The following is a 26,698-nucleotide window of genomic DNA, read 5'->3' as shown; positions in this document are numbered from 1 at the left end:
ACTCGGTATTACGCTGTATTACGGGTACGTGTATTACGGCCCTGAAATGCCAAAATTTGGCACATTTGACCCAAAAATGGTATTACGATCACGTGTATTACGCGTAATACACGGTTTTTGTGTACAGGGTATTACACGAGTGGTTACCCCCTCAAGAAAACATGACTAGAGAACCGCAGCCTTTTGAAACAAGCCAAACAATTCAACGTCAGCAACAATGGAGGGGCGGTTTTAATGCGCGACTATACTCGTGTTTTCAGCTTCGCGATTTTCGCAAGGGCGTAGACGCCGACAAAATTGTTGCCAACCCGCGAAAATTAATTTACTGCCTTCTTTCTGCTACCAAAATTTTCATAATGATGGACTTCAAAGATGTTCCTTTGTCAGATCACTGTGAAATACATTGGCATTGGAATTTTTCGAATTTCCCGGCATTTTGATTTCTCTTTATTGCCAAGGTTAAATTTTGACGGGTGGCACATCGACCACATTGGTACCACTGCCCTTCGTAGCCACCCTTGAGCCACCCCGTACCTTTTACATAACTTTTTTGCTTTCCCCACACTCCTACCCAAATGACTTCGTGACTCCTAGGATTTCTTGAAATCGTATTTTTTTTTGGGTGTGAGAGGTCTATGGCTGAAGTTGTTCTATAGTCATCTATCATGACTTCTGTACTCACTGTGAAGAGACAAGAACGTGAAATGATAGGAAGCAAGCAACCCTAGCTGAACTGGAGAATATCGTAAAAAGTGTGATTGAATATCTCGGCAAACTCAATCTTATGGTGAATAATTGTAAAACTGATTTCTCACTGAGAACAACTATCGACCCCATTCTAATTAAAGCCGATTCAGAATATTTAGAACAAGCAAATTCAAGTAAATCCAAAGGAATACAAGTTGACTTAAGATTTGAATGGACGGATCAGCCAAGTAATACTACTAACAGCAAAACTTGACAGGCATCTTTACCCTCACACAACTGTCCCAAACTACCAGCCTTGATCCTTTGCTAAAAGCCTACTACGCGTTCATCTATCTACGTACCTATTGTAGCATTTATGGAATAGTGAAGCGGAGGGAAGAACTCAAAATTTATTAAGAATTCAAAAATAAGAAATTAGAATATTCTTATTCTATATTACTGGATTCTTAATAAATTATTTAATGTTAAGACTGTCGAGAACTACCTCATGCAGCACCAGATTTAGAAAATTAGGCCTCGGGGAAGAAGGATCACTCACTGGTCTCAGACTGATTGCTTTAAACAGCCTGCTGTTACAGGGATTCCAACTTACATCACAGCAGCCGCGGCAACCTGTATACACAACAGCCGAAACAGAGTTTGTGCTTGAGCACTGTTTGGTTGTCCCTGAACGATTAGTCACTTGTTCGTACCGTTCATGTCGTGGGATGCGGCAATGATTCATTATTATCGCTTTTTGGATAGCATCTCACATTTTCGTGTTCAGAGTATCGCAACTTGGATGCGGCTCGGATCCGTACGTATTTGCCCATGTGTACTCCCCTTTCAGCGATGTCGCAGAGGCGGGTCCGCAATGGCTGCAAGAATGTCGTCCTGGCTGTGTTTCTTGGACTGGTTCTCGGGCCGCACATTGCTATCAGCAAGGCGGGAAAGGCAATTAATTCATATGCGGTAAGAAGAACTGCGTTGTAAAGTCATACGCGACTGAGCGATTCTCACGTTTCGGGGTAGTTTCGTTTCTTATGACTCCTGTGCCCAAACGAGCGCAGATATCGACATGGGGTTTGTTTCTGATGTTAGGGAGGGCCATTGCCCACTAAACGCACACATTTCGAAAAGTTCACGTTCGTTGGATTGGTCTACGTAGCGTTTGGAATACCCTAAATGTAACTTCCGTGATTGTCCAAAGAGAACATGCTTGAACTTTCCGCCCCCAGTCTGGCGGTGTGGTTCGAAAATGCTGCCAACTGTCGATGGGGATTCGAAGCTTGGCATGTCTCGAGCTAATTTCAACCGAAGACCAATACGCCAGACTTCTTTCAAAGGCACTTATGCTGCAACGAAAAATGTCCACCGTATATTCAATTTCACTACACAAATTTCGGAAAGGCAGCTCTGGACTTCTCCCCAAGCCAAACTTTTAACTTTCCATGACACAAGCCATCAAAGTAGAGTCCCTGGGATATAATTGCATGGGTCGCGGAAATCTAAGATGCTGTATACGGTCTCAAAGCGGGCTAGAGCATTATAAAACGGCGTGTATCAACAATTACCTGTAACTTCCGTGGCACCCTTTACACAATGTTGCAGCAGCATTAGGTGAAAAAAATTTCCGCTTAAATGTCGGGCTTAGAGTATCATTTGACCCTGGAACGACTTTTAAGCCACAGCAAGCCCGAGTCAGCCGTTAAAGCCGATTTTCACACTTTGTAACTTCCGTGATAACGTAATTTCCGTGATCAAAACACCCACTAAAACGTATGGGAATACCTTATAGCTCATGTTTTTAGGAAGGTAGTACAAGGTCTTTACTATAAATACTATTGCCATAACTCTAGTATCATCCAGGACCCCAATAATCAGAAAAACTTAATTGGATATTTCTTACTTTCGGCAAATCCGAGACGCCAAAACTTCCCCGAAACGTGAGAATCGCTCGACTATATTACAGTTTCAGCGCCCAGGACCTGCAATTTTAGTGCTGACTCCACAAATCCAAAAGCGTGCATTGTATGCTCTACCCGGAGCATGCCTGCAAGCACGCTCTAGCTAGCGCATGCCTGCCAAGCATGCACTTACTAGTGCATACATGCATGCTTACACGCTGACTGGAGCTAACATCTGGTGTATGAGGGAGCCACTTCTTCCGTGCAGTAGTCTCTCTGAAGCGTACAACGTGTGTCTAGGATGATTTGTCCCAAGGGACAAAGGCAAACAACTTGAATTTTGGTTTGCATTTTCCATGAAATAACGTGAAATAAGGGTGAAATAACGTGAAATAACGTTGAATTAAAAGTGAAGTAATGCAAAAATAACTTGAAACAACGCGAAATTACGTGAAATAGCGTGAATTTGAAACAACAGTGTACAAACTTTGACGAAGTTGTTTTCCCCTCGTGAAGTCCTCTAAACGCAATTTTAATACATTTCGTGAAATAACAGAAAAGCTCTAAAATGGTCTTGATTTGATTAGGCAAGTTTCCGTAAACTGACTTGTCATAAAATCTTACGAGCCACATTTTTAAAGTCCATTAGGACTATAAATAGTTGGTCAAAAAAGTTTTCGAACTTTGTCGTTAGGTGAACATTAAGTGTACGCAGGACTATTTTGATATTGTTGATAGTCGTTTGGATGTAGAGAAATAAAAAGTCATATCTTATAAACTTTCTAGATGTTTATCACTTTCAGCAATGTCAAAGTAATGTGGTGTACACTTGTCGTGCACACTGCTACCAAGTGTAGACCAAGTCCACGCAAGGTAGCGTGGTCCGCGGTGGACTTTGTCCACACTTGGATTAGCAGTGTGCACCTACAGAGAAGTTGAAAAACATTTTTTGCCCATTACGTGCCATGTTCAAAGCGATTGGGATCTCAGAGTATGGCTTTTCAGGGAAAGTACATCGTCTACACAGACACGTTCTACATGTGTGATGCTGAAAATACTTGGAACTGGAATTTGAAGACCACGCACTGGAATCCCGCCAAGCCAAACGAGCTGCAACGTATTACTGGCTGGTTGAATGGCACGCTGACCACCGTTACGGACGCAAATTGGGTATGGACGGCCTGAACGGCATTGAGTGTAACCGAATTTGAGGCAACCAATGCAAGTCGCACCATTGAAGGCGTCGAACTGTTCGGACCACGCTTGTAAGATCCACCTTCGTCCCGCGCCCACGTTCGCAAGTATGGGACGCGGTTTCTCTCGAACTTGCTGCCTTTGTCAGTGGAAACGGGTCCCATTCCCCCACTCATTCCAGGAACGTGACATCACGTTGAAACGAACGTAACAAAATGACAAGTTCGTTTGAGCATTGTGTCGCGTTCGTTTGAATGTGAACAAGCCTATTTTTGCCCGATTCACATCCAAACGAATGTGACACAATGCCAAACGAACCTGACAAAATGTCACGTTCGTTTCAACGTGATGTCACGTTCCCGGAATGAGAGTGAGCAAGTGTGGAGCAAACGTGGATCACGCTTGTTAGCTCGCGATGAACGTGGTTGATGCTTGGAAGCGGAGGCGTCTCACGCCAACATGTTTTTTTATTATTATTAAGGAGTGCGATCTTGGTATATTTCCACATCCAAAGCTGAACTCGTGTCTACTGTTTCTTGTCTCTGACCAGTTAGTGATACAATTTCTGCGACCCAGGTGAATATCCTGATGGACGTGCGGTCGAACAACCAGTGGAAGCAGAACGCTTTCGTCTTCAAGTTTCCCAACGGTGCCTGCACTACGATTAAGAAGCAGATCCCAGAATTCTGGAACGTCATCTTCAAACTGCCGAGGAGCGACAAAACGCCGTGTAGTATTCCACCGGTAGGCAAATTGTACGAACACTCTGTGTGTAGGGTAAGGGGTGGATTTGATTCAGGTTTGAGACTCAAATGGGGGCAGGGACAACTTCATTCCGACCGCTTCACACAGTATCGCCGTCGGATGAGTTTGAAACTCCGTCAGTCAAAGGAGAAATATGGTCTTACAGTTTCTGCGCTTTCGGTACAGCAACTCTACGAGGTCAACGACGAGCCCATCGCCTGGTTGTTCCCCAGCGTCCCCATCATGCCGTACGGGATGTACCGCTTTCGACTTACCTCGGGGCTGCCTGGAAAGCCTCCTGTAGCGTGCTTCGTTGTGGAATGCCACACTGTTCCTAAGCTGTCGTAATCATGTGAAGGTCGTGCTAGGTAGACGTTTAGAACACTGCGAACTATAGAGTGCAAATCATAATTCATTTCAAAATAAATTTAGGGCCTACTCTAGAAACTGGAAAGAGTGCATGGCATGCTCCCCCAGGGCGTCAACCACTAAGCACGCTCCATCCTGGAGTGTGCTTGCAAGCATGCTCCACGCACACCCTAGGGTAAAGCGTGCTGCGTCGCTGCCTCATATCAACGAAGAGACACGCGTTCATCCTGGAGCATGCTTTCTAGCATGCTCCACCAAGGAGCGTGCTTGCAACCATGCTCCACCGTGGGCCGTGCATGCCAAGCACGGATAGGGAATGAACGTCTGGGTTCTCTACCCAGTGCTCTACAAATCGAAAAAGCGCACATTGTATTCTCATTTGGAGCATGCCTACAAGCACGCTCTAACTAGCGCATGCCTGTCAAGTATGCACAAACTAGTGAATACATGCCATGTACAGTAGGGTGGGCCGTGAAACACGATTTTTCGATATCGCAAACGTAATAGCGCGCCAAAGTTACTTCATGGCAATACAAACTCAACGCGATCTGGGGCAGGTCTGTAACTTAAAGCTTGACCCTTGCGCATCGACGTTGAAAATTCGAAAATTCGACTTATACGGGTTTTTCTAAAAACATCCATAGAAACTGAACCAGATGTTCAAATGATGTTTGCGAGACGGAAATGGAAACGTCTGATCATGCTTTATCAGTTTAAGACCACCGGGACCCTCTCCGAGCAGTGGGGGACCGATGGGAGAAAATTACAAAATTACAAATTTTTTTCCGTTTTTTACAAAATGCAAAAATTGCCTTCAGGGTTTGACACGGCCATCCTGACGTCACCGTACCCGAACCATACCCCGAATCATCTTCTCTGGGCCCCTTTCCCGTTTAAAGCGCACGGGGTACTCAGGGATCCGTTCACACGTTAGGATTTGGACGCCAAAAACACATGTTTTACTAAAAATGCAAATTATCGGTACTCAGGGCACTGTAGGGCACTCGTCCCGTCCGTATGAACTGCAGTGACTCAGAATCGATTACTAGATGGTGTCTTTGCGTCGCAGGAACCCACCAGTATATAGACAATCGGACGAAGAGACCTTTAGAACGCTATTTACACTGTAAATCTCGTTAATCTAGAGTCAAAACGTATTTGGCTCGTCTGGATTAACGACAGAAGGTCGCTGCACGTTTATACAGGTTATTCTTATCCATCGCATAGGTTGTAGGTGCCTGTGACGCAAAGACACCATCTAGTAATCGATTTTGAGTCACTACAGTTCATACGGACGAGACGAGTGCCCTAAGTACCGATAATTTGCATTTTTAGTTAAACATGTGTTTATGGCGTCCAAATCCTAACGTGTGAACGGATCCCGGAGTACCCCGTGCGCTTAAAACGGGAAAGGGGCCCTTAGAGAAGATGATTCGGGGTATGGTTCGGGTACGGTGACGTCAGGATGGCCGTATCAAACCCTGAAGGCAATTTTTGCATTTTGTAAAAAACGGAAAAAAAATTGTAATTTTGTAATTTTCTCCCATCGGTCCCCTACTGCTCGGAGAGGGTCCCGGTGGTCTTAAACTGATAAAGCATGATCAGACGTTTCCATTTCCGTCTCGCAAACATCATTTGGACATCTGCACAGTGGGACGAAACGGTGAAAAGTGGGAAAAAAATCAGACGTTCTCGTTAAGTACTCCAATGGGACCCAAAACACCATACCACACCAGAAAAAGGGCCCAGAGTGTCCCAAACCTATTTTGGCCCATGCCAGGGTTGAAAAACCCGAGATTTATGCGATTTTTGGCACTTTTTGGCACATTTTGTGAAATTGCGCCTTGTCCTGAATGACTACGCCGTCCGTACTAGCATTAAATTTTCATTTTGGGTCTCTGTTAACATTTCGTGAAATAAAAAGTTGCGCCTTTTCAGAACAAAGCTTTAAAATGCGCCAAAAACGGTCAAAAAAGTCGAAAAATCGTGTTTTTTGGCCCTGTTTGGCACATTTAGTGAAATTGAGCTCTGTCCTGAATGAATAGGCCGTCCGTACTAGCATTAAATTTTCATTTTGGGTCTCTGTTAACATTTCGTGAAATAAAAAGTTGCGCCTTTTCAGAACAAAGCTTTAAAATGCGCCAAAAACGGTCAAAAAGGTCGAAAAATCGTTATTTTTGGGACATTTAGTGAAATTGAGCATTGTCCTGAATGAATAGGTCGTCCATACTAGCATTAAATTTTCATTTTGGGTCTCTGTTAACATTTCGTGAAGTAAAAAGTTGCGCCTTTTCAGAACAAAGCTCTGAAATGCGCCAAAAACGGTCAAAGAAGTCGAAAAATCGTTATTTTTGGCACATTTAGTCAAATTGAGCTTTGTCCTGAATGATAAGGCCGTCCGTACTAGCATTAAATTTTCATTCTGGGTCTCTGTCAACATTTCGTGAAATAAAAAGTTGCGCCTTTTCAGAGCAAAGCTTTTAAATGCGCCAAAAACGGTCAAAAAAGTCGAAAAATCGTGATTTTTGGCACATGTAGTGAAACTGAGCTTTTTCCTGAATGAATAGGCTCTCCGTTTTAGCGTTAAATTTTCATTTTGTGTCTCTGTTAACATTTAGTGAAATAAAAAGTTGCGCCTTTTCAGATCAAAGCATTTAAATGGGTCACAAAAGTCGCTCAACTGCTGAAAACCGCGATTTTTCGACTTTTGTGACCCATTTCAAAGCTTTGTTCTGCAAAGGCGCAACTTTTTATGTCACGAAATGTTGACAGAGACCTAAAATGAAAATTTAATGCTAGTACGGATGGCCTAATCATTCAGGACAAAGCTCAATTTCACTAAATGTGCCAAAAAGGGCCAAAAAACACGATTTTTCGACTTTTTTGACCGTTTTTGGCGCATTGAAGAGCTTTGATCTGAAAAGGCGCAACTTTTTATTTCACGAAATGTTAACAGAGACCCAAAATGAAAATTTAATGCTAGTACGGACGGCCTATTCATTCAGGACAAAGCTCAATTTCACTAAATGTGCCAAAAAGGGCCAAAAAACACGAGTTTTCGACTTTTTTGACCGTTTTTGGCGCATTTTGAAGCTTTGTTCTGAAAAGGCGCAACTTTTTATTTCACGAAATGTTAACAGAGACCCAAAATGAAAATTTAATGCTAACACGGACGGCCCATTCATTCAGGACAAAGCTCAATTTCATTAAATGTGCCAAACAGGGCCAAAAAACACGATTTTTCGACTCTTTTGACCGTTTTTGGCGCATTTTAAAGCTTTGTTCTGAAAAGGCGCAACTTTTTATTTCACGAAATGTTAACAGAGACCCAAAATGAAAATTTAATGCTAGTACGGACGGCCTAGTCATTCAGGACAAGGCGCAATTTCACAAAATGTGCCAAAAAGTGCCAAAAATCGCATAAATCTCGGGTTTTTGAACCCTGGCATGGGCCGAAATGGGTTTGGGCCACTCTGGGCCCTTTTTCTGGTGTGGTATGGTGTTTTGGGTCCCATTGGAGTACTTTAGAAGAACGTCTGATTTTTTTCCCACTTTTCACCGTTTCGTCCCACTGTGATCTGGTTCAGTTTCTATGGATGTTTTTAGAAAAAGTCGAATTTTCGAATTTTCAACGTCGATGCGCGAGGGTCAAGCTTTAAGTTACAGACCTGCCCCAGATCGCGTTGAGTTTGTAATGCTATGAAGTAACTTTGGCGCGCTATTACGTTTGCGATATCGAAAAATCGTGTTTCACGGCCCACCCTAATGTACAGTGCACGCTTCCTGATGCAGAAAACACCCCATCCCTTATACTCTAACTAGGTCCATGCTTCAGTTTACGTGTATGCACTGGCAAGTTCATATGCTTTGCAGGCTTGCGCTAGCTAGAGCATACAATGTACGCTTTTGAATTAGTAGAGTGCTTGCAAAGTCTTTTTTTTTTAAGGCACAACAGGTAAGGGTTAAACCGTGTCTGGTCTGTGTAAGTCCTTCCACTTCTGTCCACAACATTTTCAAGTCAACGCGAGCTCTATCCAAAGCTGAGGCTCCGGCTGAAAAACCAAGGATCATTGCACCGTCCCTTTAGTTCTGCGTGCCTATCGTTTCACGGACCCACCAGCTGTCCCATTATGGTTTAGGAGGGAGTGTTTATCAACGAAAAATCAAAACAATTGTACCCGATTTGAACAGTCGTTTATTTAATTGCATACCGATTCAAGAAGTTCTTTTCAAGTTCTTCAGTGGCGTGCAGAGCGTTCAAACGTGAACAACCCCAACGAATCGATTTCACGTATCGCAATCTAGTACGTGAAATGCACATGCTGAGGCATACATCTCTTTAGAACTCATTTAAGCTAAATTGAATTACTAACATATACATTTACTACCAGGTCAGTTACGTACATTATCTGACTAACGATGGTGGGCCGATGCGAGCGAACCCCTTTCCAACAGACTTTCAGGCCAGCCAAGACAAGCTTTCAGCCATCAATCGGCTTTAAAACACTTTAGCCACGAGTTGAAGCAAGGAGTACCAAGAACGCAGAACCTCGAGACAGGTCACCAAATCCACCATACCCATTCCGAAGCGCGCGAACACCGCATGCGGTCGGGCGCGGCGCGACATGATCGTCAGCACGTAGGTATGAGAAGCTTGGTCACGCAGCTGGAAGCAAAGGGAGAGATCCACTTGTAAAACAGCATAAACACGATGTGTAAGGGTATTAACAGTCGTTCACGCCCTTCAAGGGCGTGAATTGTTTACTGCCCTTGGGAAGGACGTGAATTGACAAAAGTATCGCCAAAATTTTGGCGATACTTCGGGGTATCGCCCAAGTCTGGCAATAAACTAAGAACTTCTTTGGTTTGTCCAAAGTTTATTGCCAAATCGTGGCACTACTCAAAGTATCCCCAAAATTTGGCGATACTTACGTGTTCCGCCGTTTTGAAGGCAAGACTTTTCCGTAAGCCCATTTTTTTGGGCGATACTTTATTTTATCGCCAAAAAACGTTCTAAAGGAATCACCTCCGGATTTACAGTGTGCAAATATTAAGATCGAGCGCTCCTGTGGTCACAACTTTTAAACTTCAAGGATGCGATTTGGACATTAGACGCAAGTGTATATATTGGGTTTAGTTGTCCGAATTATCTTTCAGTTACAAGGAAGTGACCCAGTCAGACTAGCGCTTCATTTTGAGCAACGTAATTAACTCAACATGGCAATAGAGGTATTCGCCTCTCCATGCTACCATGAACGGTTTTTGCCGTATACATAAGGTTATCTTATCTTACTTCCACCCACTGCCCGTTGTACGCCGATGCGGCCACTCTATCGCTCGCGTCCTGGCCAAAAGAACAAATTAGACAAGAAATATTTTCATGATATCAAAAAGTGTATGGAACACATAAGTCAAATGGAACAAAATCAGTTTTGTCCAGAAAAGGTTATGTCCAACGGTTCTGGATCTACTGCTTCATACTTCCACTTAAATTCAAACACTCTCAAGGATTCGCGGCGTTCTTTTTTACAGGGATCCTTAACTCAACTTAACATTTAACTAACACTGCTGTCATAACGTAACATAAGACAATGTTCGCTATAGGTTAAGGGTACGGACTTATTAAAGTACTTGCAAAAGTATATCCACACAAATTCGAGACATAAAAAAATAACTTACCCTTTTGAAAGGATGTTAGAAGTTAAGGGTAATAACTTTAACTCTTATGATAACGTTATGATGCCCTTGTGAGATAAGTTAAGGATCCCTGATAACGTTATGATGCCCTTATGAGATAAATTAAGGATCCCTGCTTTTTTTTCCTGTGGCAAACGATGGTAGCGTTTGCGCCGCACTCACCTTTAGGTTGTGTCCCATGGTGCACATGGCCACGTAGAGCATGGTGTAGGGAATGCTGACTGCGGTGAAGAGATCGAACTTTCCCTTGAGGGCCATCAGTGAGGAACCCAGCGGCGTGAGGAGCAGTATCAAGGAAAAAGTAGAGAGGAGGGACAGGGAGTCGCGCACTGCCATCCCCACCTTCGACATTTTCGAGTCGAGCATCGCGACCTGTGAGGATGCTCCCAAAAGTTAAGCAAGCAAACAGGCTAGTTTAGGGACCCTCTCTGTCAGAGATGCGCACGCTAGTGTCTGAGCCGGGAAAAACGGAACACTGTTGAAACTATAAGGCGGAGTATAAGCCCTCTGATTTCGAGCGTAATCAGTTAAAGCTTGAAATGAAGCTTAGGGTCAGGGCGGGGAAAAACTGGACAGGGGAAGAACTGGACACCCCACATTTTACTTCAAATGCCGTATGTACTGGCCTGACAACTTTCATGTAATGAACCGCTGATGCCACGGAACAACTTTTGATAGTTGTTATTCCTGTGCCTCCGGTATTTGAAGTTAAATATGGGGTGTCCAGTTCTTCCCCTGTCCAGTTCTTCCCCGCCCTGACCCTAACTGGCTTATCTGCCAAGATTCCCCCTAACTAAACGTGCAGGTGGGAATTTCAAGTATATGCCTCATTTCAAGCGCAACGTCTTAAAGCGTAACTGACTGTACTGAAAATTTAAGTGTGTACTGAGTACTTCCATAGGGCATTAAAGTGTGTACTGAGTACACACATAGAGCACTTAAGTGTGTACTGAAGTACACACATAGATTTTCAGTGTGCTTGACTCAAGCACAGAGTAACACTGAAGTTTTACCAGTAAACACTTCAAAAGTAGGGAATTGTTTCAAATGAACTTAAAATGAAATTAAAGCCGTAGGGGCGCAATTTTTTTTTTTCGCCAATTGATAGTGATCGATGTGGTAAGGCACCATGTCAAACCGTTTTGCCCGGCGACGCATAGTTTCGGCGTCGCGACGCCCCAAAGTTCGAAATTTTGGCGGTTTTTGACATTTTTCAGACCACACGACGGGGAAATCAAGGGTCGCAGCGTCTTGAAACTTTGCACACTTGTTGGCAGGGACTGTATGCAGGGGATGGTCTACTCCAATTTGCGCTCTAACGTCTTGGAACGTAACTGGAACGCCTTGAAAATGAGTGATTTTCAGGAAGCTCCGGAGCGGAATCTAATGAAAGGGCGAAAAAATGGACCATCACATCCCCTAGGCCATGCCTTTCTCTTCACGGGCAAGTTTTTTCCATTTCTCTAGGAGGTGTGGTACTCGCGTCGTGTGGTCTAGAAAATCACTCAGATTTGAAGGTCCTGCACCGGTAGAGAGAGACAGGCTGCTTCGGCCGATGTGTTGTTTCTGTCGCAGCGGAGCTCAGGGCAGGTAGCCGGGGTCCGGGCTGACGCGCCGGGCGGACAATAGGGGAGCCGTCGAGGATCCGTCTGCAAGGCAGGCGGCACCGGGCCCCGACCAGTTTTGGCCAATTTTCGTCGCGATTTCGGTAGAAATTATCGTAGAACAAAAATTCAAACACCATTAGACCCAGCTTTCAACGACGAATCCATTGCCGCATGTTCCGAAAACGCGAAAAGGCTCGTTTGAAAATTTGTATTTTGGGCCTGGAGGTAATAAATCAGCCTGTCATCATCGTTGCCCCGGCGCAGCCCATTGTGAAGCAGGCCTCTCCACACAAAAGGGGGGCGATCCTTTCGCTACCTGAAAGCTAAAATTTTTCTAACGCGTCGTCATGGGATGTTCATCATTGTACTCGGGATAAATTTTTGATCTATCCATCTAAAAATTAAGTTTCTGCGGCCACTTTTAACAGAGCAACGAAAACAACTTTTTTAGCTACATAGAAATAATCTGTACTTCGCAAAAAATATTTTGTCAAATTTGGTCAAAACTTTTGATTTTGACCTGAAACTTGGACTTGGAGTTGAAGACCGGCCCCGAGCTCACGAAAAGCTGGCGATCTGCTCCGTGCGGCCCAGGCCGAGCCCCATGCCGGGGTGTCATTCACCCGCACTCCGGCAGGCCGGCCATAAACAGCCGGCCGAGGGTGCATTGTCTGCGAACCAGGTCTACGGGGCATCGGGGGCCCGGCGTCAGACGACTGCGGATGCACCCGAAAACGCTCTCGGATGCTACCATTCTCAGAGTAGCCACCCGCTCCTACGCCCCACAGTGGGCGAAATGACCACTTTCGACAAGAAAAAGTCAAAATGTTGCGATGTGAGTATGAAAATTCGTATCTGAGGGTTTTAGGGTCATCTAAACACGTTTCTGAAGTTAAAACTAGGGGTACGCGCCGTTTAGTCTGGGCGCGTAGTGTGGCTGAGCGATGCGAATTGACATAGTTGATGCACTTTGGACTTTGCTTGAGTAGACAAAATGTGCAACTCATGGGCTCAAATTAAGTGAAAAGTAAGTCTGGGGTATAAATGGAAGTGATTTTCGTTATAAGCACACAAAGATCTGTTAGAATCAACGTCAAACTCAATTTATAAATTTTGGACCAAAATTGGTCAAAATTTGGTAAAGCGTGAGTCTGGGAAAAATTTGGAAGTCATTTTTGAGTTCAGCACACCAAAAACTCCAGGAAACAATATAAAACTCGATTTGAAAATTTTGGTCCAAAATGACCTCATTTTGGATAAAAATATAAGTCTGGAGTCAAAATGGAAGTGATTTTCGATATCAACACCCCAAAAACTGCTGGAATCAACGTCAAACTCAATTTATAAATTTTGGACCAAAATTGGTCAAAATTTGGTAAAGCGTGAGTCTGGGAAAAATTTGGAAGTCATTTTTGAGTTCAGGACACCAAAAACTCCAGGAAACAATATAAAACTCGATTTGAAAATTTTGGTCCAAAATGACCTCATTTTGGATAAAATATAAGTCTGGAGTCAAAATGGAAGTGATTTTCGATATCAGCACCCCAAAAACTGCTGGAATCAATGTCAAACTCAATTTAAAAATTTTGGACCAAAATTGGTCAAAATTTGGTAACGTGTGAGACTGGGAAAAATTTGGAAGTCATTTTCGAGTTCAGCGCACCAAAAACTCCAGGAAACAATATAAAACTCAACTTGAGAATTTTGGTCCAAAATGACCTAATATGGGATGAAAATATAGGTCTGGTGTTAAAATGGAAGTGGTTTTCGTAATCAGCACTCAAAAAACTGCAAGAATCAATGTACAATTCAATTTTAAAAATTTGACCCAAAATCGGTTAAGTTTTGGGTCTGGGGACATTTTAGAAGTCAAAATTGAAGTCAGCGCTGTGAAAACCACAGGGAAACGCATAAACCCAGCTTAAAATTCCACCTGGAATTTCCTCTGGATTTCCTTGTTTCCATCTGGATTGCTCATATCCATATGGGATTTATATTTTCCAGCTGGAAAGGGTCATTTCCATACCAGGCTGCTGTCTGGAAATAAGGGTTCCAGATGGAAATTTTTTTTCCATAAGGGTTTGAGTAACCCAGAATGGAAATTGTATTCCACTGTGGAAAGTCTGATTTCCATTGCGAGATTTCCACAATGGATTTTACTAGAAATCCAGGATGGATTTTTCATTTCCAGACTGGATTTTGTAAGCTTTGTCCGCTAGATGGCGCTAGTGTCGCTATTTTGTCCTGAAGTAGATAAAAGGCTCTCCTAGCTCAAAGAAAGTGCCCTCATACTTCCGAATAGGTGAATTCTGAACGGTATCCATGAGAGTTATGAATCCTTATGTGAGTGATCTATGTATCAGTATTACAGGCTGAGATTTTTATAATCTAAGTTATCTCTCGCTTGTGACCAAGGCTCCCAATTTCCTTAGTCGAGGAAGTCTAGTTCCAGAGGACATGTGACAAATCCAGTACCATCTGGCACATCAATCAATTTTTGAGGCAGTGGCACCTGCACCTCTTTGGTGTCTGTACCATGCCGAGCTGGCTTTAGCTTCTCTACTTGATAAGCTTGCTCTAAATACTCAACTAATTCCTGCTTGAATCAGTATGAATACGCGAAAAGAATCCATATATTGAGAAATTGGGGGACCACAGGGGGCACGCTCCATTCTAAAGTCACTGCGATTAGCAGTGTTAAAGTAAGCCTCTTTTTTACAAATAAACGAGTACAGTATTTTGGAGTGATTTCCATTTCCACAGATGTGTAAATCCATACTGGAAATCGGGAACCCACAATGGAATTCATAAAATTCCAGATGGGAAAACGTTCCAAATACCAGCTGGATTTCAGATCCCTCTGGATTCTACTTTCCACAATGGAAATAAATCCAGACCAATTTCCAGGTGGAATTTTAAGCTGGGAATCTCAACTTGGAAAGTTTCGCCCCAAATTGCATAGCTCTAGATGAGAGTGTAGGTTTGGCATTGTAGTAAATGTATCTTTTGTGACTAGTACACTGAAATCTGCAGACAACCATCTAGACTCAATTACTGTATACATATTCCTATTTGTCTTCATGAAGCACCCTCTGTCGTCACCAATTCCCTGATGCCACACCAGTGCGAATCCTTCAGTCGAGTAATATTCAATTGCCAGCATTGAATCGCTTAATTGGCTACTCGTATGCTTGGGTCACTATTCGATATCTCTTTTTTCTAAACTAATGAATTCACAATTTCATAAGTAATATTTAAGAAATATTTTGTCATTCTTTCATTGTAAACCAGTCAATTAGACAATATTGATTGGAATATGTTATCACAGTTAATATTAAGAGACTCAGTTTAGGGTTGGCTGATCTGAACCAGTTGACGGAGACCAATTATTGTCAAATCCAGTGAATCCTCACATAGACTCCAATGTCAAGTCTACTTAAGGTGTAATGCACCAACATAATTTATCTTACTCATGTCTTAAACTATTTTATCTTTCGCAACATTGGGCTTGAGTTCAGAGTAAATTGTGAAGAGAGTCAGCTTAAACCTTAACCAATACTGAGTACCAGTTATTGAATACAAACTTTGGTGAAGTTAAAGGAATCGTCTCATGAAATCCCATGTTAAGTCACTCACCGCTCAAAACCTGAGTTGTCTCATTGACCCTATTTATATATTCAAACTCTAAAAGGATTATATATATACAACTATATATTGATCCTATCAATAAATAAATGTTAGTGCTGTTGCACTTAGGTCAGCTTGCAGCATTGCAACAGAATATAACTTGAGTCAAACAAAAGACAAATTACCAAAATAAGTATGCCTGCTATTTTCAACATATGTTATTTATGCACTTACTTGATTTCCTCTACTATGAAAATGAAGCACACAAAACAAAAGGTGAAAATAAAAACATCCATTTTACTACAATGCTTAGTCATAGTGCACTGACCTGAAGGAGATTCCCCTCAGACGGGGGAGGGGGGAGAGGGGAACGATACACGTAAATCATTCTCACCTCCATTCTCCATATTTCGCTTTGTTGATACTCCAAAAGGGTTTCAATCATTCTAGAATGTTGAAAAACTAAGGCCGATCTCATTTCCAAACCGTTCTGCTCTTTATTTTGTTTTACTTGCTGATTTGCTTGTGTCCCGTATTTCAGAGCCGCGGCCGTAGGTATGAGAAATTGGTAGGTAACTGCTGCCAACCTAAGCATGCTAATAAACTGATTCAAAAAGATGTTTTGAATATTTCAAACGATACTAAACAATGATTTGAAACAAACTCGTGTTGGGGGAAAGTAAGACGACGTTAAATGCGAAGTATGGAAACTATACCTGTTGTAGTCGCTGAGAAACGTGAGCGTGTACGAACAGAGGGACAGACAGACAGACGCACGACCAGTCACTTTTCAGCGCGCCCAAACACGGCAAGGGCTTCGCTATCGCTCAGCCAAAAAACTATTGGACAGCAAATTGACATAGTTTACTAAATGACCTAAGTACAACTTTTGGGTAATTTACATGAAAATTAACGTAGAACAAACAAAACCATTTTATTCTTCTGCGAAGGGCAACTTTCCTTCCCTCCGCCGAAGAATAAAATGTTTTTGTTTGTTCTACATTAATTTTGAAAAGAAAAAGGAGTTTTTCATGTAAATTACCCAAAAGTTGTACTTAGGTCATTTAGTAAACTATGTCAAATTGCTGTCCAATAGTTTTTTCAACTTCAGAAACGTGTTTAGATGACCCTAAAACCCCCAGATACGAATTTTCATGTACCTTTGGCGCAGGGTTGCCAGCGCCCAGGACTGTTGAAAATAGTAGAAAAGTGACTTAGCACCTTTTAAAATAGTGACAAAAAAGTGACGTCTTTTTGCTAAATAGTGACAATAAAGTTACCTTTTTAGACTAAATTTTGCTATGATCTGTAGAAAATTATCGCTTTTGGCACTTAATTGGAGCTCAAATACATGGTATGTGGGTGTAAGGACCATAAAACCGGAAAAAGGCGCGTGACACAGGGGCAATGGAATGGTTCTGTAAAGTTAACGGGAACTTTTAAACTCGAAAGAACAAAAAGAGAAGCATGAAAGCAAAAGCTTTAAAAACAAAACGGTGTTAGGATACATCTCTACTTAAAATATAAAGCTGAACCAAATTCTCAAAAAATACAAATAAATCTGATAAGATAGACTGGTCTATCTCGCCCGCAATAGAAGGCGGCCGCCTTCTAATTCACTCGCCTGACCGCGCGACGTGACACAACCACAACGCCGGGTCATATTCAAAAGATCTTATCTGGGCGTTCCCCCCAAGAGAATATTATCTTAAACGCAGACAAATTTTACTCATTTGTCATTTGATTTGGCTGCAAATCAATATGATTTGTGATAGAATTCACTTAAACCCTAAGATGAAAGATCTAAACAACTAAAAGTGCAAGTAGAAATGTATTCCGCTTACTCTCGTGTCCGTCCAGAACGATCGAACAGAGTGAAATACACCTGCCCTAAGGATAAGATTCTCTTGGGGCGAACGCCCAGATAAGATCATTTGCATAGGACCCCTCGTCAACAGTCACCGCCTTCCGACACAGCGCTGCCGCGCGGTTCGATACCTCGATAGACTTCACGAAACCGGCGGCGGGTGATTTGAACAGTGTTTTGAACCAAAGGCAAATTTACGCTTATAACGAAGTAAAATGGACATGATACCCTCCGCGAGCTCCAAAAAAGTGACAAAAGTGACAAAATTTCCAGAATAGTGGAAATAGTGAGGGCACTTTGGAAATAGTGATAAATAGTGACAATAGTGAGTCGCTGGCAACCCTGCTATCGCGACATTTTTCTTGTCGAAAGCGGTCATTCCGCCCACTGTGGGGCGGTATCTGTAGTGAACGAAACGAGGGGTCGGCAACTTCCCTTGGCCGTGTACGAGGGAGTATACGTATATTACCAGTAATATAGGTAATATATGTGTAATATAAAGTAAAACAAAGTAATATATAGTAATATAGGGGTATTATAGAGGCGAAATTGTGGTAATATGCAAGTAATATATGGTAATATACGGGTAATATAGCCACCGCGTACGAAGTAATATATGAGTTGCCGACCCCTCGGAACGAAACGCGATTTTGCCGCTGCGCGCTCACACAAATCGGCCAAGAACTTCCGTTTGCGCAGCTATGCGCAGCTAATTTTTTTTCCTCATGAAGTGCACACTAAAACCTATCAAATGCGCGCAGAGCGGGCGCCGGGTAACCTCAGGCTTTTTTCTACGCCCAATACGAAAATATTTTTTTTATGTTTATTTACAAAGTTTGCTAAAACACACGCAGTTTTGTCATTTCTCAACCAAATGCGTTTCCGAAAACAGTTTAAGATTCGCGAAGGCATGCCCTTTCGAACGATATACTTGGATTTGCTTGTAACTACTTTGGTGCAAGAGAAAAACGTCTGCTAACATGGGTGTTGTTATAGTGAAACAAGCTAGGGCCCGCCCTTCCGTCGAACCGAGTTGCCAGCTCCGCTTCGCTGCGCCGGCAACTCGGTTCGACAGGGGGCCGGCCCAGCTTGGCCTGCCGGCGGCCTTTTCTCGGGCCTTCGGCCCTCGCATCAGACCCAACTTGGACAGTCGAAGGCCCGGGCCTTCGGCCCGCTCGCATCACACACACCGTGAGCGGGTAAAGCAAAGCTATCGATGTACCATCGTGACTTAGGCCCACCCTTCTATTCACAATATGCAATAGTCCTTACACTTTTTACTCCAACTGTCCTTAGAATATGCCCATTTCATTTGTCTCTTCGCCCTCATTCCGAAAATACCCATATTTGCCATGCTACTGCAACTCCTTGCAATAGAGGCACAGCAGGAGCGCAAAACGAGTCCGTCGCACTTTTTCCCATAACTCATGAAGGCGGGCTCCTGGACCTCCCTTCCGACCCCTCGTTGAAGAGGTCTTGCCAAGACCTATCCAAAACTTAAGTAAAATTTTTCAGTCGGTCGACCCCCTTTTTTCAAGATCCTGATGTGACTAATAGACGAAGTCGGGCTCCTGGACCCCCTTTCCGACCCCTCGTTGAAAAGGTCTTGCTGAGACCAGTCGAAATCTGCAATAAATTTTTTTAGTCGGTCGACCCCCTTTTTTGAAGATCCTGATCTGGCCAACTTGTAAAAGCGGCCGATGGGGTCGGGACCAGGTCCATTCATCTTGTCTCGTCGCCCCGATTCCAAAAATACCCCTATGTGCCCTGCTAGCACCAATAATGGCGGAAATCCCCCTCCCGCTCATGTAAACCATGATGCACCTGCAGCAGCCCTTGTGCGACCCGGCCGGGATTTGCACCACCGGATTATTTGTTTGGACGGTACTCCTGAAGTACCCTCCAAATCTGGTTACTCTAGCTCAACTCCTTCCTTGTACACAGACGCCAACAACAACAACAACAACAACACACAGACACAAAGGCAAATGCATAGGCCCTCCCCCTATTTTTTGAATAGAAGGGCGGGCCAAAAACGTGCAAAGCACGACCACAGACTTTGACGTGGCGCACACGCAAAACGAAGACTCGTATGGAGAAATAAAAGGCAGATTTAGATTCAGCAGGCATTTTTCAGTCAGGAGAATGTGTTTGGACACGTAAGAAAAATATTTGGAACTCGGACTTTTTCTTGTCGAAAGCGGTCATTCCGCCCACTGTGCGCCCTTAACAGGATTTTAAGTTTAAGAATTCTAAGAGCCATGTGTTGGACTGAGGCAACTGTTAAATAATTTTGAAAAAATTCAAAAACCTCAAATTGCGTATGCGCGAAATTCAAACCAATCAATGAAAAAGACTTCTGTTAAACCCGACCGAGTTAACTCCATGACCCCGTCGCTTAACCTCACGATTCAGTGCCCATGTTCCTCAAACGAAAGTCGCCTGCGTTTTGAAACCATCCCTCCCGAATTTTTAAAATTTGCCAAACCAACCGTCGTGCTGTTGTCGCGTGCACAAAGTGCTACTGCCCCCTTAGCGAACGTTTATATGGCGTTAACGCAGTTTCATATAAAATTTAATTATTCTCGCCAAAGTGTCAATTTAAAACAAGAGGGGAGGGGTGCAGGGATCCTTAACTTATCTCATAAGGGCATCATAACGTTATCATAAGAGTTAAAGTTATAACCCTTAACTTCTAACATCTTTTCAAAAGGGTAAGTTATTTTTTTATGTCTCGAATTTGTGTGGATATACTTTTGCAAGTACTTTAATAAGTCCGTACCCTAACCCTATAGCGAACATTGTCTTATGTTACGTTATGACAGCAGTGATAGTTAAATGTTAAGTTAAGTTAAGGATCCCTGGAGGGGTGTTTTCGACTACCCCTAATGTAGGTGGGCACTGGCAAGTATGCACCTGCCGATGCATACCAAGTACACACTTCAGCTCTGAGGAAGAATCAAACCGCGCTTCGACGCCTACCTCCTTCCATTTGGCTGGAGTGTCCGCGGCCAGGGTGGTGCTGGCCAGCACCTGGTAGAGGCTGACGATGATCATGATCACGCTGGTGTACAGGGACATGGACAGGAAACAGTGGACCGCGAAGGGTGTGCCGAGGCAGACCTGGCTCAGGCTGCCAATCAGCACCCACACCTTGCCCGGAGGCCACGGCCACATGGGCACCTCCATCCGCTCCTGCCAGCCAAACCAACCACGCAATGTTGGTGCCCCCTATCACACTGCAAACCAAACTGCCCACTTTGGCCCACACTTGAAAAAGGAATACTTGCAAAGACGAAGAAATGCATGCATGACCAAATATACTCATGTGTGTGGGGGGGGGGGCACTTGCACTTCCTACGAGAAGAGTCGTTATTTATTTCGTTTTGTCGTGCGAGAAAGGCCCTAAATGTTTTGGCTGCGCGCAAAAGATGCCAATTACTCTCTGCAACTGGTGACCTAAACGTGTAGTTTTTGAACTTGCCAGACGCTTGTCAGAGCAAAGCGACAAAAAGTGTGAACAAGAGATATGAGGCGGGTTGCTGACAAAAACGACATGTTAGATAACCCTAACCTTCTCGGTAAGGTAATGATGTTGCTCGCGCGCAGTGCAATGCCAGTAGTAAGTTTACTTGCCACGAATTTGGCAAGCCGTTTTGAATGCCAAAAATTGGCAAGCTTGGCCCGGAAATACTCCCTCGCTTGCCAAAATTTGGCAAGCTTGGCCCACCCCACCTTGCCAAAATTGGACAGGCTTGGCCCACCCCACCTTGCCAAAATTTGCCAAGCTTATGAAGAGTGCCGACCAAAGCTTGCCAAATATTGGCATTCAAAACGGCTTGCCAAATTTGTGGCAGGCAAACTTACCACTGGCTTTGCAGTGGCGGCACACATGATTTCGATGCTTCTCTAAGGAGGGTCGGGGTCGGTTTAGGTTTCTAGTGCAGTTTCAGCGCAAAGCTGGCACCAACCACGCACTCACACAATCATGAAACACACCTGTGACATGATTAGAGGGATGATCAACGTGAACGTGTCTGCCATGGCGTACACCTTCGAGTACCGTAACAGATACTCCGTCCAGCTGCAAGCTTTCTTCAGTGATTCCTGCGATGCAGAACAAAAATAAAATTATGTACGCCGCCGGGCAGTTTGCTCGTGCTGTTTGAAAAATGTAACCAAATCCACGGCCTTCCAGAGCAACGTGAGGTACTTCCGTAGGCTTGATCGCAGGGACACTGTGAGAAAAAAGTACGGAAAAAGTACGGTACATGTCTGGTCAATAATTTGCCTGGACCGTCCGTACTTGCCAACTACGGAACGTTCCGTACTTTTTTTCCGTACCATTTACATGGGTTCATATGGAGCAAGTACGGACGGTTCCGTACTTTTCTCCGTACCTCCGCACTATATTTTTCTGTACCATTTCCGTACAAAAGTACGGAATTTTTTACAGTGGATCCTTAACTTATCTCATAAGGGCATCATAACGTTATAAGAGTTAAAGTTATTACCCTTAACTTCTAACATCTTTTCAAAAGGGTAAGTTATTTTTTAATGTCTCCAATTTGTGTGGATATACTTTTGCAAGTACTTTAATATGTCTGTACCCTTAACCTATAGCGAACATTGTCTTATGTTACGTTATGACAGCAGTGATAGTTAAATGTTAAGTTAAGGATCCCTGCTTGATCGTTCATCGAAAAGGTCACATTTGATTGAGGCACCTCAGGATCTCGTATCAATTGATACAGTCGTCGCAACGTAAGCCCGTAACGATTAGGGAGCAACAGAACTGAGTTTGCGCCAAAAGTTCCGGCCGAGGCGTTGAGCCCGGTAGGTGGGCCAGGGTCGGCACCGTGGACTAGGCCTATTAGTTGTGGAAAACTGCCACTGAACCCTTGCTTCCGGCGTTTCTGTGAGCCTGCGTATGGTCCCATCCTATTGCCTCCTGTCTTACGGTGAAAGGCTGCACCAACATAATACACTGGTAAAACTAAAGCGTAACTCTATGCTTGAGTCAAGCATTAAGTTACGCTTGAAATGAAGCATACTCTGGAAAGTCCACCACGCATTTAGATAGGGGGAATCTGGGCGGTTGGGCCTGTTACGCTTGATTTCAAGCGTAACCTGATAACGCTTGAAAACAGAGGGTAATACTACGCTTTAGTTTTACCAGTGTATGGTGGAGATTTTCTCCACAATACCAACGAAATTCGTCAAAATCTCTATAAGGTACAGTGAATTCTCAATGGTATGTTACGAACTCAGCTGCACCACCATAATATGGAACATTTTCACCGTAATATGGAGAATCTTCACTGTACAACATTTAGAGTGTGCTTGCTAGCCGAGGGGTGAGTCAGTGTGCGCGCTGGTGTACATAAGAGTGCAAGTGCATACACCTTCGAATACTCGGAAATTCCACAATTTTCAAGCCTAACTTTGAGTCTAACACGACAAACTACACGAAATTACTCAAAACAGTAGTGAGTTTTTTCTTTTTTAGAACCTTTGAGCACACTGATTACAGGAAAGTGTGTACACAGGAGTACACTCGACAAACTGAAGTGTGTACTCAGTATGCGTCTTCAGACGCCTACTTGGCTAAGTACACGTCTAAAGATGCATATTTGGCTAATAACACATCCATAGATGCATACTTGGCTAGTTACACATCTACAAACGCATACTCAGCTGAGTACACATCTACAGCGCTGCAAGAAAAAGTGTGGATAGTACAACAAAAGTACAACAAAAACTGTACAATAAAAGTACAACAGGGATTGTAGAAAGTACAACGCGAATTGTACAAACCACAACGAGCCCTGGACTGCACAGCACTCGTCATGCCGGTTCCATTGTACTTTGAACATGAATTGTTGTACTTGGAAAGTACACTAAATTCCTGATTTAAAAAATTGGCCAGAAATTTGTGTACTTCTGTTGTGGTTATTTCCTGCAGTGAGATGCATACTTGGCTGAGTACACACCTACAGATGAATACCTTACTCATCCAAGTATGCATCTGTAGACCCATACTGAGTACACACTTCAGTTTGCAGAGCACGAGTGATTCGCCCCTCGAGCGCCAACCTTGTTGTTGTGCGAGTGCGCCGCTAGCAGCTGGGCCACTTGCTGCAGCTCGCTGAGTTCTTTGTCCAGCAGCTGGCGGCGCGACATAAAGAAGGTGGTGGTGGGGATGATGAGAAGGAAGGCGAACTCCATGCGGACGCCGCGGGACATCTCATCCACCGTGTCGGCGTGCAGCGCGGCGCCGAGGATCAGCGCGCCCATGGTGCTGCACAGCGTCAGCATCAGCTGGAAACGATGTGTTCGTTTTCTTTGTATATTAAGTACGAACCACGATGCTTACAGTAGAACTTTTCTGTGAACCCTTCCATGTCCAGCGCGTGATTGTTTTTGCGCAGCGGCAAATATAGGTTTCCTGCGCACCGCAGCACGTCACCATAGTTCTTGGCCGTATTTCCTCACCCGCGAGCCGACGACCCATCGCCAGTAGTAGCTGTGTCTGTTGCCCGGTTGCTTCCGAACGGGAATTAGCAACTCTCGCCAAAGTTGCAGTGCATCCACGATGCCATCCATGGAGTCGAATGAATAAGTTGGAGCTTGTCTTCGTGAATTCTCTCCTCCGTTCTGTAAATTTTGCTTCAACCTTGTTCTTTTTAGTGCGCCCACTCGGACAACGATAAGTTCAACCCCCTACTCCCCCTGTTTTCACCATATACGCACTTCACCAGTTTCACTGTGGCAAAGAGCTACGGAAAATTCTGTAAACAGCTTGTGGTAATCCTCCGTAGCCCCCTTATCAATATTCTCTGTAGGCTCTTACAGCATTTTCCGTAGGACCGCACAGTATTCTCCGTAAGACCTTACAGAAATCTCCGTAGGACTATACAGTCTTCCAGGTCCTACGGAGAAGACTGTGTGGACTTACAGAGAATACTGTACGGCCCTACGGAGAATACTGTAAGAGCCTACGGAGAACATTGATAAGTGGGCTACGGAGAATCCAGGCAAAAAATTAACAGAATTTTCCGTACCTTTTTTCCACAGTGTTAAGGGGGCACACCAGTGAAAATCGTCAAATTTTTGCTTTCTTTTTTATTTTATCTTATTTTTCTGGTATTCATCCCGAGTCGAATGCCGCAAACCCCACCCCAAAATTCCAATTACTTTGGCTTGTGCACATTTTTGAAGTTGCTAAAAGGGTTATTATTTTTGGATATTTTAGACCAATTGTGAACGTTCAGGTTTTTCACTTAAAGTTTAATTACAAAACCCTTGAAACACCCAAACGCAGTTAAAAAGAGGGTCATTTTGGCGCAAAACGAACTTAAATACTTCAAAAGGCGCATTTATAATCCGAAAAAACACGTCAAATCTATGTTTCTACTAAAAGGGCTTTTTCTCAAAACACCTTTTTTGTACCTTCGTGCCACTCTCACGGGCGCAAAAATAGAGATAAATTAATGCGGTTTGCGGCAAAATGTTCGTTAAACTTGCGTCTATGGTCTGAACCTCGGAAATGACCATCCTATAAATAGGACGTGAGCTGCAGCCATGAAAGCGCAAAAAATTTGGTTAAAAAAATTGTTTCTATTTTTGCCTTTTGAAAAAACAAATTCAAAATCATTCTTTTTGCATGCCCGTGGTTCAGACCATAGCCACATGTGTCCTGTTGAGAAATTTTCAAATCCCGTGCTCGAGGCTCAATCCAGAGAGGCGGAATCGTGGCAGGAGTGAGACGAGGTCGCAGAAAAATGAAGTGCACTGGCGCTCCGTCTTGCCATCGCCACCCCACCCTCCCATACTGATTTTTCTTTTCTTTGATATGATTTTGAGCCACGAATAAAATATCAATCGAATACGTAGGTTACTTTTCTCAGAATGATCGTTTTTCAAAACCTCTACATTTTCACTGGTGTGCCCCCTTAAGTGCAGCTTTTTAAGGAATTATACGAAGATATAACGAAAAGGTGCAACTCATCGCTTAGCTCTCGAAAGTTTTCTGCACACAAATGGGTGTGTTTCAGTGCGAAGCCTTAATTTAGCGCACATCCACCACTTTCCGAAGAATATGGCTGCATTGCAAGATGATACCGACTTTGTTCAAAGTGCGAACCAGGTTGTTTGCGTACACACTAAATGTTTAAGTACAATTTTGTACGTGGTGATGCAACCTGCGTACCGTCGTGCATAAAATTGTGCGTGAATTTGCATAAATTCATGCATTTTTACGCATGATATTCTGTATATTCCACGTATGCACAAAATGGTGCGGGTTGCACGAACAAAATTTTACCTAGACATTGAGTGTGTACGAGACAAATTCTTCGCAAGGTTTTAACAGAGTGTAAAGCAGTGCACACATTCTACATTCCAGATTAGTGCGCGGCCTCGACCTCATTTACTGGTGGAGGCCCCGACAAGGGAGGAAGAAACACTGGGCCACCCCAATGAGCAAACGGCCGTCTGAAGCCATTCCAACTGCTGGCCAGGTCGTATGTTTTATGCATGCAGAGCCGTAGCTGTGATTGGTCGCCGGCCGCTGCAAGTTGGTAAAGTTCGCTCCAGTTTCTCTAGAAAGAACGGAAACTTGTCTGTCACGGCACGCTGAAACAGTGCACTGAAACAAGACTTCTATAACCATTTGGAGAAGACTTGTTTTCTCAAATGTTTGACAGGAGGAGTCAACCAGAAATCAGGAGGTGGCAACGGCCTAGAAAGAGCGTGAAGCGATGCTCGCGTCGTCAATGCAGAGGTTGCGCACTTGCTTGAGATTATGAAAACTAGACTGTTTTTTTTTTTCAAAACGCTTTGCACCGATGGAAAGGGCTTGAAATTTAGGGTGCATAAGGCTAATTGCTCTTTTCGAGACTACCCTTTACCTGATATAGGGTACTTTCGTAGAATCCTGAACCGGAAGCAAGCAGACCAGCAGACGCCAAATTGGCCGGAAACTAACCTCTCTTCGG

The 26,698-nt window shown here is 43.7% G+C and overlaps 2 protein-coding genes across 2 annotated transcripts in view; one reads left to right on the top strand and one right to left on the bottom strand.

Annotated features, from left to right (window-relative positions):
- LOC117644059 overlaps positions 1-4,880 on the top strand; it is a 29,729-nt gene extending 24,849 nt beyond the window's left edge. Inside the window, exons 2-5 of the mRNA XM_034383245.1 lie at positions 1,538-1,659; positions 3,600-3,764; positions 4,365-4,532; positions 4,719-4,880. Of these exons, the coding sequence (XP_034239136.1) occupies positions 1,540-1,659; positions 3,600-3,764; positions 4,365-4,532; positions 4,719-4,880 (615 nt within the window). The 5' untranslated portion in view covers positions 1,538-1,539. The remainder of the gene's footprint in view (positions 1-1,537; positions 1,660-3,599; positions 3,765-4,364; positions 4,533-4,718) is intronic.
- A 4,270-nt stretch (positions 4,881-9,150) lies between these two features.
- On the bottom strand, positions 9,151-26,175 carry LOC117643464. The gene is made up of 8 exons (XM_034382385.1): positions 26,126-26,175; positions 24,195-24,356; positions 23,796-24,020; positions 21,699-21,806; positions 20,682-20,894; positions 10,761-10,970; positions 10,195-10,245; positions 9,151-9,567 (listed from the first exon to the last, which is right to left on the bottom strand). Exons 2-8 carry the CDS (start codon positions 24,303-24,305, stop codon positions 9,400-9,402), a joined length of 1,086 nt encoding a protein of 361 aa, XP_034238276.1. The 5' UTR covers positions 24,306-24,356; positions 26,126-26,175; the 3' UTR covers positions 9,151-9,399.
- Between the last annotated feature and the right edge of the window lie 523 nt (positions 26,176-26,698).

This window comes from Thrips palmi, unplaced genomic scaffold, assembly GCF_012932325.1.
Source record: "Thrips palmi isolate BJ-2018 unplaced genomic scaffold, TpBJ-2018v1 HiC_scaffold_17, whole genome shotgun sequence".
In the NCBI taxonomy this organism is placed as follows: Eukaryota; Metazoa; Arthropoda; class Insecta; order Thysanoptera; family Thripidae; genus Thrips; species Thrips palmi.
Note: the sequence above shows the minus strand (reverse complement) of the source record. Positions and strands in the feature narration are given on the sequence as shown.

Coding starts and splice junctions, on each gene's coding strand:
- LOC117643464 (XM_034382385.1), bottom strand. CDS start 24,305: ATGGATGGCATCGTGGATGCACTGCAACTTTGGCGAGAGTTGCTAATT. Junction 10,246..10,760: donor CCATGGGACACAACCTAAAG/GTGAGTGCGGCG, acceptor TCTTTTGGCCAG/GACGCGAGCGATAGAGTGGC. Junction 9,568..10,194: donor ACAACGGGCAGTGGGTGGAA/GTAAGATAAGAT, acceptor CTTTGCTTCCAG/CTGCGTGACCAAGCTTCTCA.